The sequence below is a fragment of the Anoplopoma fimbria genome, chromosome 20 (genome assembly GCF_027596085.1).
Source record: "Anoplopoma fimbria isolate UVic2021 breed Golden Eagle Sablefish chromosome 20, Afim_UVic_2022, whole genome shotgun sequence".
NCBI classification, from domain to species: domain Eukaryota; kingdom Metazoa; phylum Chordata; class Actinopteri; order Perciformes; family Anoplopomatidae; genus Anoplopoma; species Anoplopoma fimbria.
Genome location: NC_072468.1, coordinates 20,281,146 through 20,297,815, shown reverse-complemented (window position 1 = coordinate 20,297,815; position 16,670 = coordinate 20,281,146). Strand labels below are relative to the sequence as shown.

The 16,670-nt window shown below is 39.5% G+C and overlaps 1 protein-coding gene across 3 annotated transcripts; it reads left to right on the top strand.

The window, feature by feature from the left end:
• The first annotated feature begins 1,593 nt into the window (after positions 1-1,593).
• sh3d21 (SH3 domain containing 21) lies at positions 1,594-12,542 on the top strand. 3 transcript variants are annotated; one of them, XM_054622183.1, is made up of 17 exons: positions 1,594-1,725; positions 2,208-2,365; positions 2,471-2,540; positions 3,062-3,171; positions 3,666-3,756; positions 3,847-3,905; positions 3,986-4,025; positions 4,364-4,458; positions 4,865-4,966; positions 5,329-5,380; positions 8,093-8,143; positions 8,254-8,371; positions 9,347-9,512; positions 10,207-10,287; positions 10,475-10,671; positions 11,830-11,893; positions 12,038-12,542. In XM_054622183.1, the coding sequence occupies exons 1-17, from the start codon at positions 1,722-1,724 to the stop codon at positions 12,062-12,064; spliced, it is 1,485 nt and encodes a 494-aa protein (XP_054478158.1). In that variant the 5' UTR covers positions 1,594-1,721; the 3' UTR covers positions 12,065-12,542. The 3 variants fall into 3 exon arrangements, with proteins under 3 accessions (XP_054478158.1, XP_054478159.1, XP_054478157.1); XM_054622184.1 differs by having other exon boundaries at positions 1,597-1,725; positions 2,471-2,528; positions 9,344-9,512; XM_054622182.1 differs by having other exon boundaries at positions 1,597-1,725; positions 9,344-9,512.
• The last annotated feature ends 4,128 nt before the right edge of the window (positions 12,543-16,670 follow it).

Sequence of the window (16,670 nt, the reverse complement as noted above, 5' to 3'; positions counted from 1 at the left end):
TCTGTGTAAGAGTATAGTTAATCTAGTGAATAAACATTACCACAGGCCGCTGCCTAACTGCTGGTTGTAAATTTCGGCTAACATCCTTTATTCTCCCAGAAATACTGCAGCAAATGAATATATACCCATTTAGCAATAAGATGTACAGCTCATTTCCGACTATCTGTACCCATCAGCACCCATGACCATAAACATTGAGACCCCCAGGGACAGCTCTTTTAAATAATGCACCAGCTGCACAGGAAACCAACTACATGGTTAAGTCTCCTGAAGACACTGCCCTCTTGTGTTTTGGCACAAACCATTCAGACAATAATAAATGCAACCACGAGATCGAGAACGTTTTTTGTTAGGCCTTATCAGTATTTCAATTCTTCCGGATTAGTCACCATGACTATGTTACAAATATTACAACTCTGATTGATTCAGGAGACGGTGTCTAATCCATTAATGGCATTTCTATAGTAAACAGGAAGGCAAACCAGTTACTCCAAAATCTAAGACCAACGCAGAAGGTTATATAAAAGTATTTATTATATGGGCTTTAAAGTATTTATAACATGCAATTATGCCCTGACAAGAACCTTCAATGGTCAAAACAAGCTGCCATTTTGCCATTATAATCAAGGCTTTTTAATATTTACTTTCCACTTCTAAAATTTGAGGGCCTGGATTGCCTTCCTGTTAATCCTGACCATTTTTTAACCTACGGTCGAGTACACAGAGCAACCAGTTATCTCTCTGTCTTGGCACTTCTATTGTATTGTAAAATGTTATTATTTGGAATTTTTGTTTATTTGGAAATGGGGCATTTTGTACTCATTGTTATCAGTGTGTACACCTTGTTTTCATTTTTAACAGCCCCCACTTAAAGGTTGTCCAAAGGATATAAATGACACTACCCTTTGCAAACAGTGCAAAGCAGGACTTGCTTACTAACATTCAACAGGAAAGACTTGAGTAATGACATGGTGACACAGCATATTGAGCAAAAGAAAGGAAGAGAGCCTGAACATTTTTATATCTTCCTATAAAATGTATGTTGTTTCTTTTCTAGACCAGATGTTCTTTTGGGTGTGTGAAATTCAGTCATGCATACCCTATTTCTGCTTTCTATAATTTGCCAGCTATGCCTCAAGCGGTGTACAAAAACAACATTACAGACACTCTCAAACAAGCTCCTCCCAACAAACATATTGAGTTTCTTTCTTTATTTATATATTATAAATTCATTTATATTTCGGACCATAAAGAATGGAGGTGTATGAAAGAGCGAAGCAGATCTGATAACGCTGCTTGTGAATGCTGACTTTTGTCCTCTAATATTTTTGTGATGACCTCTGTTGTCATGCTCTATTCTGAGCCTCACTTATGAGCGTTGTTCTTTGACTATAAACCTGTCTTACCTGTTCTCCTCCCCGTTCCCTCCCTCCGTCCTCCTCCTTCTCCCTCTCTCCCTCTCTCTCTCTTGCTCTCCCCCCTCCCTCTCTGTACTGTTTGACCCATCATACTCCTTGCCGATGACTTGTCATGACTAGCCGCAGGAAAAGTTGCTCAATGTTAATGTTTGACAAGTAGGAAGAAGGGCCCTGGCTGCCATATCTCTCAGACTTAGACAACCCAACCACACTCTTTCAGTTCTCCTTCTACTCGAGGGTTTGTTTGCTGCTCTTTGAAGGAATTACATATTCAAATCTGAGGGAGCGAGACAGAAAGAGGTCATGGGTGAGTAGGTGTTGTCGCTTTTTCTTGTATGCTGCTGGAATTTTATGTTTTGATCCTCTGTTAGCTGGAATCCCGGTGACTTAATGGTTAAACAGAAAACATTTGCAAAGTAATAAAAAGATTGAGTGTTTTTGTATCTGCACAAAATGCCACTGATTTGACTTTAATTTGGCATGCAAATAAAACTAAAGCAGTTGCACTTCGAACGGATGACATTGCATAAATTCACATAGACTGAGTGTATTTGTGTTTGCTGGAATGAAAGGCTAATCTTATTTTTTGTATGTACCTTGAGATTCTCGTGTTTGAAATCCTTCTAAGTGCTGTGTATCTGTAGCAATCTACATTCACTCTTGTCTAGTCTCCACTGGTTAGAGGTTTGTCGTGGTTTTGAAATGTCATGACGCATCACTTGTGAAGCCAGCACACCAGGCTTTGTGCATAAAATCTCATTTTCTGCCCCATTTACGGCGCCACTGCAGAGGTGCTGGTGCTGATGGACTTCGAGGGCACCATGGGAGACGAGCTCACAGTGAGGACGGGGGATGTGGTCAAAAACGTCACCAAGGCCAGCGAGGAGGGATGGCTGGAGGGGGAGCTGAGAGGAAAGAGAGGCATCTTCCCTGCTAACTTTGCCAAGGTCTGCTAACTCTACGCAGCCCACAGCATTGTCCTTTTACTTGACTGGGTGTTTCTGTTTATCCACACGTCTTTAAATATGCCTTGTTTTGGTTTCTCATTACAGGAGGTGCCAGTTTATTTGATTGGTGACAGCAAGAGGGAACCACGGAGCGTTCGACAAAGTACAACGCCAAGTCTGATAAATCTCTTCATTTGCAATTAATTCAATATGTTTAAACTTGTATGTGGGAAAGTCTGGAATTTGGCCTTCATTAGTGGCAGGCACATCATGTCAGTAAATCAGAGATGATTTTATTATATTTAATGTATCCAGAAGTTATCTTTTGAAGAAATCTGCACATGATGCAATATGAACCCCTTGTCTCAGCTTGCAGCTTGAGTCGACTCAAAATAATATCTATTGTCACATTGAGTTTTTTAAACCATGGTTAGTGTGGTGCATGCAATCAGCAAGACTGTGCAGCAAGCAAGCCGACTATAAATATATGTGATACCACATCCTTGCCACACAAATCTTAATTATGATGTGTGAAAACTGCACAGATAGAAACAAACTGTCTTTGAGGGATTAGACATATACACATTCAAGTCTTCAGGTGAAGCTAAACACATTATTGAGCTCCAGCTTTACCTCTAGGTTATCAACTTTACATCTGTATGTTGATGTGGCTGGTGATTCTTTGTCTTTCTCCAGCAAAGAAGATGAAACAGACAAGGAAATGCGAGGTAGCGTTTGCCTACAACCCCTTGAATGAAGACGAGCTGCTGCTGGTTGTTGGGGAGACAATAGAGATGATCAAGGAGGTAGAGTCCCCACTTATCACTGCTCACATTTGAACTCAAATAACCAAACAAAGATGCTCTGCAAATGAGCTGCTGCATAATTGGGAAGCAAAGGTTTTATCTGCTGGTGGCCAAAGCTTAAGTATTGTATGTAAATCTGGGCGTTGGTGAACAGTTTGCTCAGCCTATCTGCCCTGGACAAATAAAGTGTATTTTTCATGAAGGTATTACTTGATTGTTTGGGTATCACATTCTCTTTATATTTAGCCGCCAGGCTGACTGACAAAGCGTATTTCCCTGACAAATAACAGCTTGTGGACTGATCTGAGAATTCACATGGATATTAATGCCATCAAGAAACCAGACATCTGAAACAGACCGATTGTAATCTCTGGAATGAATACTGTGTGTTAAAGGTTTTAGCAAAGAGTTGTTGCACCCATACAATGTTATTTTGTCTTCTCACATACCTACTTGTTGCACTCTGTCTCACCTTGATATAATCTACTCAACAGATTGAAGACGGATGGTGGATGGGGGTGAAAAATGGCAGAGTGGGAGCATTTCCTGCAAATTTTGTCAAAGAAATTTTTGTTTCTCCTAAAGGTTGGTAAAGCCAAAACATATGTTTGTACATGTCATCTAAAAAAAACAAAAAAACAGCTTAACTCATTATTGGTGATACTCTTTCTACAGACAAGCACAATGAGGTCAAGGCAAGACCCAAGCTCACTGACGCCGTGTTCAACAAGGAGGTATGTAAAGCAGAACAAAAAGTTTGTGAAATGCCCGATTTGTTTACCTTTGACTTACCGTACTTTTTGTCCTCATAAAGATATCTCAAAGGACAAGTGTGAGGAACAAAGCAAAAAACGGTTAGTCATAATATATATGGCAATTCCTGTTCTTTTTGCTGAATGGCAAATGGGATCAAATATAATGACTTACAGTCAGGTGGTTAATGTTGCTGGATTAATCACGCTACAGAGGGTTACGTAAGACTGGAACATCCCTCAGGGATCAAGGTTCACAACCTTTATCTCCAGTTTGTCACAACCTCTTTCCGGTTATTCTTTGAATTAGTAGAGTGAAGGTTATAAAAGCCTGATAAGATCAGTCAGCATTGATATAACTTCTTACTCTTGTCACACATGGACTATAATGCTCAGATTCTTAAATGTTAGTAACCATGTTATCTTCTGCATTTCCTCAGTGGTGGAGTGTTGCCAAGCCATGTTTGACTACAAGGCTAAGACGGAGGATGAGTTGGATATGAAAAAAGGAGACGTTGTTGTGATACTGAGAAAGGTTTGAGGACATTTTATTGTCTTTTACTGCCAATGTTTCAAACCCGTTTTCCCCATGATGTCATGCCATTAACAGATTCCTTCGGCTACAATTGCATTTCTTACAAAGTAGTTGCAGGAGTATCATATTGTTTATCCAGCCAAACCAGTTGCGTCACTTTAAAGGGTGTTCCACGGTGCACAAGCTGACACACATGTTTTGGTTTCACACACGCATCTAGCAGTCATCTGAATCATATCGTATCAGAGAAAATAAAACAATTTCAGAGATACCATCCATGATAAATTTATAATAGACAGCCATGTTTTGCTTGACCGTTTGTTAACCTTGTGTGCAGCAATTTGGCGTCCCAAAGGACACCGCCATGTTTGAGCTTCTAATGAAACTCTTTAATCTCCATCTGAAGGAAACAGAAGATGAAGGCTGGTGGGAAGGAGAGCTAAACGGACGCTGTGGCTTCTTTCCTGATAACTTTGTCATGGTGATACCACCAATGGACCGTCTGAAAGTGAGTGGACTAAAACACAATCTTAAAAATATCCTTATGGGACTGGACCTCGACTATATTCAAGATTTGACAACTGCATTGCGCTTCTATCAAAACATGGATATGCTTGATAGTAATTCATTTCTGTTGAATCTTTTCATAATTTTGAAATGGCTCAAAATGCAAACTACGTAATGGCAGTTTTTCTGCAGCTGGCTGGTATTTGTGTTACTTTAACAAGTGTGCAGTGAGTCAGGATCGTCTCTAACATCCTCCGTTTTGGAATTACTCACTGAAAATTCCCTTCGTGGAAAGAGCGTGCCTCTATTTCCCAAGGGGACGTACTTGCCAACCTGTTGACTTTTCCGTTTCTCCTCCTCTAGTCTGGGACCATAAGCCAACCGCCTGCACGCAACAACAGCACTACACTCCCAGGTAAGAGACTGGCATGTATGCTGATCAAATGCAGCAGCACAGGGACAAACGCTGTTTGACATGCGAGACAGGAGCTAGGCTTCATCTCTTAGAGGTTCTCTTCTGACTCATGACTTCTGGCTGCAGTGGTGTTTAGCCAGACAGTGTGCTGACAATTTAGACTGTGATGGACTGTTGTTTTAGCAGATGGAGAAATTGGCAGCAGAAATATTTGGGTGAGCAGCCAAAACGGTCCCCTGATCAATGCCATTATTTCAATGTGCTTCCAAAGCAACTTGATTTCTGCAATTTTTAGATCCTTGCACTTAACTAAAGCATTTCGATTTCATGCTATTTTACATTGTACATCTTATTCTACTACATTTACTGTACCAGTCAAAAGTTTGGACACACTCATTCAATGGTTTTTCTTTATTTTTATTTTTTTCTACATTGTAGATTAATATTGAAGACATCCAAACTATGAAGGAACACATATGGAATTATGTGGTAAACAAACAAATGCTCAACAAACCAGAATATGTTTTATATTTTAGATTCTTCAAAGTAGTTGAATGAGAAGGTGTGTCCAAACTTTTGACTGGTACTGTATCTTACAGCTTTAGTTACTTTGCAGATTCAAATTATTAATACAAAATCAATTCATAATTTATTATGATAAAATATTATAGATTAAGCTACCCATCAGTATATTCACAAATTACAATGTGCCTCACCTCTACCAGCTGTAATATCAGAAAAGTTTGGCCAAATTAATTGATTTTTTAAACCCTGTTTATTCATTCATTAGATGAGAAAAGACTATTCTCACTTTCTGTTTGTGCAGATGATCTGGACTGATTTCCTGCTTTAGAATAAATGCACATATTGCTGCATTAGAAGTTATCTGTGAGGTGCTCCATTATGACTAGAAGTATTCATCTAGTTACCATGCAAAGACACTGTGATTGGCAGACTTTCTCTACCCTGTGGTGCACATTGAGTAAACTCATTATACCTCAGATTCTGCCACAAACACAAAAACACAATGCTGTTTTAATTTAATTAGATTTATGTTATTGGCATTGTTTATGATCTACGATTAAAAGGATTAGGTTTGTTACCAACTTTGAATCATTGTTATAATGATATTTCTAGGTGGTAGATTTACATTGTAAAAGTTTACTTTAAAGTTTCTAAACTGGTGTTTTCATTGTTAATGTATTCTCAGTTATAGCAGCAAACATTTTCTTTTAGTTTGGTGATTAAAATAGGGCAAATGAACAATGAGAGCCTTTGAAACAAAGACGTCAAATCAGCAAACCCTACAGAGTCGGATGTGGCTTCCTGTGAAGCTGAGTGCCGTCTGTGGTAAAAGTTGCAAATTTAGCAAATAATTGTACCAACAAAGCAAACATGTTTATTTTACAAATTTAAACCCCCAACTCTTTCCTCGATTGGAGATTCAATATGCATGCTCATCAAAAAAGGCTGTTGTTAAAAGGGAGGTGAAACAATGCCCTTCTAAGACAAAGTCACCTGAACTGACACTGGCACCACGTGACACTCATAACAGCAGATTTTCCATACCGTATCACTCACAAGAATTTCACAGGAAGTCTCAGACTGTGGCGAGATGGGGGATGGTTAAACTGGTCATGTGACACAGTTCAGGAGTCTTGGAGGAAACAAGGGGGTGGGGGGGGACGGAGGAGAGCTCTGTCACAGAGATTTTCACAACCAGCTCAAGACGCAGCACTTGAGCTACTACTAGTGTGGATGGTTTGCTTGAGAGGGAATGTTGCACAATGCTTTGAACACTCAAGGTAGGCTTCCTGTGTTGTCATTCGATATTATTACTCTATGATTTTTAAGCGTTGTGCAAAGTATAATAATATAATTTATTATTTTTAGGGCTATGCATTAGAGCAGTTTTACTTCACAGATTTGTGCTTATATGTGTGTAGCAGAGCTGTAACCAGGCTCCTCAGCATCCTCTGTTTGAAATGAGCACTTGACTTGCATGGTAAACAGGAATCTCTCACATTACTGTCATAATGCAAGTCCTCCCAGGGACTGTATTTTTGTCTATGAACTGAGGCAGAGTGAGTTGCCCTGACGAACTTGTTAAAACCCTTGGGAGCCGTTACTGCAGTGCTATTGGATACAGCTGTGACCTTGTATGCTCCATCTTTGCCTTCCCATGCAACTGCTCATAAACTAAATTACAGTTTAATTGAAAGATCAATGGCATTTTGTTCTCCACCACATTAAACCATAATGCGTTCTGGGGTAAACAAATGTAAATACTGTGACTAATAGAATAGGCCAGCGATTAATATAAGCAGAAGTGTGGAGCAGAACTTACTGTACATATCTTAGAGGAGAAGCCTCACCTGCACGAGGCGTGAAAGTTAACTTTAATTTATCCATGGCAGATTTGCTGCGCATGCATGCTCCTTTTTTAGCAACAACCCCCTCATTATTCATTTTGGTACACACAATGACATCTGGGAAATACACGGCAGTTTGAGAGCACTCAAAGCAGTTGCTTAGGGAAACATTTTCAAGCTCACTGACTGACTCAAAAGTGAATCAAAGTTATCTGACGAAATACTAACGTAGGTTCTTACCTTACCGTACCTTTGATATTTAATCTAAAGTTCAGCTGTATTTTATTAACATTTCAAATGCAACTTTATGATAACAGTACATTCACTACTACTTTCTCAGTGAAGACAGAGGCCTCAGCGATGGAGAAAGTTGGTCCAGCAAAGACGAAAGGTATAAATGGCAGTGGCTTTTATTATGATTAAAATATTATACAGACACTTTTTTCTACCTTTTTCGAGATAAATAAGGCTGTGGAGTAATTTGATGCATTTGCTTTACAGATGATAAACCAGAGGTTAAAGACCTGAGAAGCAATCCTCCAACCAAAGTCAAGCTACCAGCCATCATCAAGCCCAGCCCGCCTGCAGTCAAAGACAAACCCAACAAGGTTTTACCCAAGTGAGTGATGCCAATGCCAAATGCACGCTGCTGATGTTGTGTATCACGATTAATCTACATGCAAAACCACTAAAGAGTTACTGAAGAATATGGCTTCCAAATCAGAGACACTATTAGTAATTCATTTGCAACCTTTCCAAAGCAAAAGGCCTTTAGGAAACGTCAGGCACACTTTCTCCTCTTTGGTCTGGCACCGGGAGTGGAGCCTTTAGTTATTAAAAGGTTTTGGTTGCCGCCACCAGTTGCCATGGTGTCCTTAAAGAAGAATGCCAGGATGCCCGACCTTTAGTGGCTCAGTGGAAACTCTTGGATGAGTCAGATCGGGCCTAAACAGACGAGAGCAGCCCATTTCCTGTTTCCTGAGCTAACACAGACACACACACACACACACACACACACACACACACACACACACACACACACACACACACACACACACACACACACACACACACACACACACACTGGCACACACAAAAAAAACAACTGCGAAAACAAAAACAGCTCAGTCTTGAGGGGACTGCTAATGGAGAACAAGCTTTTTCTGAAAATTGTTTCCAAGTGACAACTTTCAAGCTTCTTTAAGAATCATTCTGAATTTAGAAAAATCTTTCCTCAAGTCAGATTCTTTTTTAAACCTTATATTAGATCTAACTAATGTATAAAGGTGATTGAAGTGAGTTGAGACTCAGTATGAGCTGTGAAAGTGAAACATCTGCCAAGACAAAATAAGACCTATAGAGAGACTCCAAAACTGCAGCTGCTGTGTGCTGCACCTGCACTTAGAGTTTATCAAACTGGGGAACATATTCAAATATTATTGTGTTTTGAAAATGTTAACTACAGCTGGCAATGCAGGTTTCTTTCCCCAAGAGAGAATTTTTGAAGTTTCCCGCTTTTCATTTACTGCAACCAAAGCTTGACATTCATTTTAATCTTTTAAGATTTTACTCTTTTTTAACTTATTTTCAGCAGGACCAATGGTGATTGGACTCCTGTTTCGCCAAAACAACCGGAAGAGAAGGAGACCGACCAATTTGACGGCTTGGATGTGCAGACTGAAAAGCTCTGCCATCCGACAGCAAACAGAGCCAAACCCCCGCAGAGGAGACCCCCATCAGGCCTGGTTATAGCAGCAGAAGTATGTCCACATCAGTGACAGCACAATACTAGCTCATCACAACTTTTGCCTCGAATATTCAAGCGAAGAGTTACATAATGAACACTTAACTGAGGCAGGAACCGCAGACAAGCTGCTAAACCAAATAGGTGTTGCTAGCCACAACTTCTGTAGACGACCTTTGCAACTTGAGATTATCTCTGCATCAAAGAGGCAACGCCCTTTTTTAACTTGTTCATAGTTGTTGGGTTAAAGTACTTGCTTTTTTAAAATGGAACTGAACACGTGGATGATAATTCCTTGGACCATTTTGTTCTTTAGTGATGTGATATATTTCCAATTTCCAACAGAATTTTTAAATTCCAAACTATGCCATGAGTGATTAATGTTAGGAGAACTCATTTCCTAGAATCCCCCATTTTGAACTAACATTTAGCAACCCCTTACAATGATTCCCTGCACTTGCACTTAGTGCACAATAGTTCAGGCCCAAACTTGTTGGGACATCACACATGCCCAACAAGTGTGGGCCTGATCTCTAAGAGTTCATTAAAGGTCATTCTGGGAAATGAAGGATTTAATTCCCTAGAGGATCATTTTATGGTTTGTACTTGGCTGCTCAGAAGACAGACCTACAGGGGAAGGAACGTTTCTAAGAGCATGATGTGAGGAATTCTTATTAGCAATGATAGCCATAGCTTATGTTCCTTTTCAGGCTCAAGGGGCCAATGACCAGACACAACCGGAATTATCCCCCAAAAAGTTTCAGACAGAGAAATTACCTGCCTTGCAAAAGGTTTGTAACATTGACTTCTTTCTAGATACAACACAGCATGTTTGTTTATGATGAAACCTAACTAGTTTGAATTAAAGAAAACACAATATATATGATATTTGTTGTATATCATTTTACATTTAATCGTAAATATTCTGGCATAAAGCAAATGAAGCTCAGTGGTCTAAGCCACCATAATTCATTGCAGGGTGCAGAAAATCTCCTGCCAACACCCACAAGGCCTGATTATCGACCCAAGACGCCACCTCCGGTTCGACCAGCACCACCAAGAGTCGTTGTGGATGCCAAAGCTGTGACCCATAAAGAAGAAGCTACATTGGAAAGCCTGCAGGCTGAGATCAAAGAGCTGAGGATGGCTCTGGAGCTGCTGCAGACACGACACGAGTGAGTAATACTAATTTTTTCATAATGTGGATATGTTTCAAATCTGAGCAACGGATTGAGTTTTGCTGAGAGGTGTTTAAAAAATGATAATATAAGGGTTTAGACATCTTGAATTATTGTGTTATTTGTGGACACTAGCACGCACAGGAAGTGCTCTAATCAAAACCTATGAGAAAAATACAAACTATGCACTGAACATAAGTGTTCCATCCAGAAAGAAAATAACAGTACTAAACCGCGTTAAGATCTCTTGCATCCCTTTGATTTGCTTTGATATGAATCATCACAGAGGCCTGGTTGCTAAACATGAGCCACACTGGGCGCAGTTGTAGAAACATGATTTCCTGGCAACGGAACTTGTAACCCACTCAGAGCCCTCAACATGTGTTTACAGACAGTAGCTTTAAAAAGGTGGATCTACAGGGTTGTGTATTATAAAAAAAGCATATTTACATTCATGCTTTACAGGATGTTTTGTACAAATATAAATCCCCTACCAACCCCATTTTGTTGCACCTATTTACGTCTCACAACTTACTCTTTAATCATATTTATTGGTCTATGGAGTCATGTGGCATCATGTCATCCTCAGTGTAGCTCCACTAAGCTTTAACCTGAACAAGTACTAATCAAAAGCTACTTGCTTAAGGCATTGCCCATCTTTCGGCGCAGGCTGAAAACTCACCTCTTCAAGAAGCACTACCCTGAGCCTTCCTCGTAGCACTTATTGCATTCGTATTAGTTGTTGCACTCTCTGTATTCGTATCAGTTTGCTGCACTTATTGAATTCGTATTCGTTTACTGCACTTATCCTATTCGTAGTAGTTTGTAGCACTTATTGTATTCGTATTAGTCTGTTGCAATTATTGTTTTCGTAGTAATTTGCCTCTGCACTATACTTTTGCTCTGGTTTATGCTTTAAGATGCTTGTTTAAGAAAGGAGATGCACTTATGACTTCTGGTGACTAGTAGTTCTCTTGAATACCTATGTTGAATACACTTCCTGTAAGTCGCTTTGGATAAAAGCGTCTGCTAAATGACTGTAATGTAATGTAATGTAATGTAATAAAGAAATTCAATTCAGTAGTATACATCTTAACCTATTTAGACAAACCCATGTCTGCAAACTCATCATTTGTTTCCATCTCTTTTGATCAGCCGAGACATGCAGGAAGTGAGAGAAGAACTGAGGGAGGAGAGAAACAAACGAGTGGCACTGCAGGTCAGTGAGGCGAGACTTGAGTTTTGCATGCACCATACTTTATGCCTTCGGCACTCTGCCAAAATAAAATAATACAGAAGCTGTGGTTCCCAAGAACAAGACTGTGGTTTAATTGATTGTTCATTTTTTTTATTTTCCTTGCAGGAGGAAGTTCACAGTTTGAAGAAATAATCCCAACACAGACTGTGACTGAGCGGCCTGTCTGACACTGTGCCATGTGGGTTTATATACTGCAGATTTAAAAAGGATGAACATTTTCATGGTATGGGGATGGAGATGTCAAGCTAGCTCACCACTGCAGAAACATGAGCAAGAGCTAAATTACAAAGTGTAGTTGGACAAAGGATCAAGCTAAGCCTGCATTGGACTGGAGGAATTTAAAAATTGACAAGACTTTTGAATGATGTACTGTTAAAGATTTTTTACATATTTGAATGCTGGAAATGAAAAATTTTGGTTCTTAGTGGGCTACTCTTGGTTGCAAAATTAATGTTTTGCATTGTTCTGTTTCAACTGTTACCTTTGTTAACCTTGGTTTCACTGTACTTTTAACATGAACAGATGCCTCGACAGAATATGTAAAATATGCAGCTGTACATAGGAGGAAATATTGTGATGTATAATTTTTTTTAAATATCATTTTAAGTCATCTAAAGGGGCATCGTCACTTGAATGTAAATATGTTAAGTACAACTGTTGAACACATGGGTTTACATGGAGGTTATTTTTCTTCAGCAGGACGTAATACTGCATCAGTCCACTGGGTGGCACTGTATGACTATTCTACATAAAGAGTAGTGTTAAACTTTTCAACGAATGCTGGAAGTGATCATACAATAGTGACTTCACATTAGAAAACAAAAAACATATTTCATTCAAAAGAATAAATGTGTTGAGATTCAAACAAATTACTGATATTGATGGAAAATGCCTTTTTAAAAACATCAACTTTAAAAAATGCTGTTGAAACTCTTCAGGGGTTAAACAGAGTTTGTGGCCAGCTGCATTTTTTTGCAGTTAAGTGGAAATGGCATCCCGTGTCACTCAGAGAAAAACTGACTCACTCTGAAAACCCTGAACTTAGTGATTCATCGCAATGAATGTAGAGAAGGTGGGAAGAGAATTAAAGAGATATTTTTTCACCCGCCATAGGGAGAGCAATTTAACTACACCATCTTCAGAGTCAGGAGTATAGATATGGTTTGGCCACCAAACGGTGGCAGTGGTGGCAGTGGTCGTGTGCTCCTGTCTTAGCCTACTAGTGTTGCCCACTGTGGAGCACATCTGGACAACATCTGGAGCTCATCAGGGACTGGGTGCTTCTGAAACTTCCATGGGAACATACCATTTAAAAAAAAACTGTGTTGAATAACGGCCATTAAGTGCGCATTCCCTCTTGGACAAGGGGTGAAATACATGAAACTAAACAAAGGGGACAGATGATATTGCTGAATTTTTGCAAGTTATGAAAAATGACTGGCCTTTCTGTAGCCCTGCAAAAACAAGAGAAGATTTTACTTTTTCAATGAGGGACCTCTAAAATATCCAATAATGTCAGTGATGACGGGCGCTGCTTACACAACAGGCTATATATTATAATACACCGTTTGTACATTTGACTCCCTGCACTGTAATATATGAGGAATGTAAGGCAAGTAAGATGGGACTGTTGGGAGAACTGAAAACTGAGTGTTGATAAGTGGAGCATTTTGGAGCTCAAAAGGTCAAATACAAAAAAAGAAACTCTGAGTTTAAAGTAGAAATAGAGAGAGAGGAGCTGAGCTGACAGAGAACAGTTCGCCTCTGTTTAAGAAAGGAGCTGGATAGATGCAAAAACGAATCATATGCATGACCTCATGGGAAATGGGAATACATCTGCAACATATTAAAAATCCTTTTTAAAAGGGGATTCAAAGTCATATAGCTAGGGCAATTTTTAGACAAAAAAAAGGTCAAATTTGGCCATTATAATAAAATGCCATCAATTAAAGCGGTGGACAAATAGCATAAATGTATCCCTGTTATTATCTGTAAAGGCTGGTTTCTGGAGTCAGCCAAAGAACCACATAAGACCGTCTGACCTACGTTCGTTTTTGCAGAGATCTTTCCCGCGCTGTGTTGTGGTTCAGATTTAAGGCTCTCCCTAACTGGAGTTCCCTCATGTTGATGCTCACTTAATTTTATTGATGTATAGTTTCATAACTCTACAATTATCCTAATCCTAAAACATGTTTCTTCTCATTACATGTGCATCTTCATGACATCCTGTAAAATGAAAAAGAGACCAATCAAAATATTGAATAATGGGTCTAGTGAAACATATTTCACATCCTATGTTTTTGATGTAGACGCCATTCACAAGAGGTTTTTACAAATATAATTACACAACGACTTCAAAGAGTCCACAGCATCAACGCCACTGATTCAGGCCTGTGACCACATGAGAGGCTTTTCCAAGACCTTCGTTGTGGGCTCAATCTGAAAACAGAGAAGGCCCCAAGGAAAAACCTGAAGCCTGTCCGCTCCTCCAGCACAGTTTGTACTTTGAGGAACGACTCCAGTGGAAATTCTTGGCCTGCCTCCATCTCAAACCAAAACCTTCCTCAGAGAAACGCCACACCAGCTTCACAGCACGAAGACATACGACTAAAGGTTCTGGCTCCAGATGGGCAACCCATGTCGAACACTGATGAGTATTAAGTGTGTTTTTCCTTTTTTATGGCTTTATTGACATGCCAAGAATGCATACTTTCACTACTTTGTATAAAACCACCAAACGATTGACTTATAATGAGGTCCAATATAAACACTCACCCAGTGTGGGTAAGTCATCAATGTTCTGTAAGTCTTTATTGGCCGTCAGTTAACTCACATGGAGCAGATTTTTAATACATGAATGCAGAGTTGATATTGGCCACATACGATAAGCTGAGACCTCACCACCAAAGTCATTTTGGGAGTGAGGATAATACACTCCCCCCAAAAACCACAACAGATACAGAACATGATACCAGCTAGTATGTGGACTCCATTATGTGTGGGCCGCTACCCTGCAAAGGACAATGGACAACTAACAGATTATACTATCTAGTGAGCAGCGTTCCTGTGTGGGTTCCTGTGTGGTCATTCCAAAACCAGTTAGGAAACATACAATCTAGCAGACTGAGATGTAAAGTAGCAGAGCATAGCAGCAGATAAACATCAGTGCAATGAAGGTAATGGAATTTAGCAGCAATGTAACTGTAGAAGTTACAGAACAGTACAGAATAAAAGCAGCTGTCACAAAAACAGAGTTGAAACAGTTCTTTAAGAAAAATATGAATTGTCTGAAGAAAATGTGAAAACGACAAAAGACATGCTTTGTTTGCTCACGACGCAATATTATGACATTAAAGCAAAATCATTATGTAAATAGACTGTGTGCAGGACAACAGTTATTTTTGAATGCCAGAAGCAGACCTATAAATACATTTAAACAACATAGAAGGAAGGATTTATAAAACAATTAAGCCTGCATCAAAAGCATCAAAGCTTCTTACTGCACATGCCAAACAGCCAAGAGGAGTAATGAATTGTGAAAGAGAATTTACAGTTGTTTGCAATTACTTTCAATATCAAAACACTGCACATAGTTAAAACAGCATATGATAGAACATTGGAAGCCAGCATTTTAAAAGCATTAGTGAAGAAAATAACAAGCAGCACATTTCAGCAGCATAAAAAAAGACATATAACATCAATGGAGCAAATTCAGCCAGCAGACAAATATCAACAGCATTAGAGCAGAAGTTTGCAGCCAACAGACTCCAAGATTTACAATTTGGTGCTTAACACAAAGTATAGCTGAGGCTGATGGGAAAGTCATAAGTTTTGCAGGTATTTGGTTGTAAATCGACTTAGACTGAGATGAAAAGTCTGGGAAAAACTAAATAACTGCAATTCATGCTGTGGGGAACATGATTGTTCAGGATATTCTTCTAATAACTTTCCAGACATTTCACTTAGAGCCAAAAATGTCAATCCACTGGTGGCACCAGAGCAAAAGTCAGGGGATCACTAGTGTCATTTGGATCCATCCTCTGGGAACCATGAAGGTCTGTGCCAATCTTTCCAGGAAATATTTGGATAATTCTCTTCATAGGTGAATAATTAATCCTGCTGGTGGCCCTAGATTGTTAGTCAGGAAGTCAAGACAGTCAATATTTAAAAAGAAATGTTTTCATGGCACTTCAGATCAGATTTGACTCCAAAAAACTAAAAATGTCAACCTCATCGGTGGTCAGGGGATCACCAAAGTCACTAGGATTAACCCTTTGGGGCACCGTGAATGTCTGTAAAATAACTCCATGGCAATCCATCAATAAATTCAGTCTGGTTCGCACAACTGACCAGTCCTATAAACCCTGCCGCTACCGTGGCTTCAAAAAACAAACAGCATCGCTTAAATCTGTTATCAGCAATTTATCTATCAGCTAAGACATCCTTTCACAATAAAATACAAATATGAGCTGCACTTACCTTGAGATCCACAGATGTCGACAGCAGGTGAAGTTAAACTCAGGTATAAGTGTGTGTTTGTGGATTAAGCGACGCATTCACGCATTTTAACCCATAAAACGGTTCTTAAGTAACATGGTTGGACTTTTAGAAGGGAAATGATCTAGGAAATACTACAGGAGCAGCATTAGACGCTCCAAACCAGTGAGCAGGTGTGTCAGGTTAAATGGACCGCCTTCACAAAGGTGCGCTTCATACCTGTGTTGTTGGAACAGCCGGT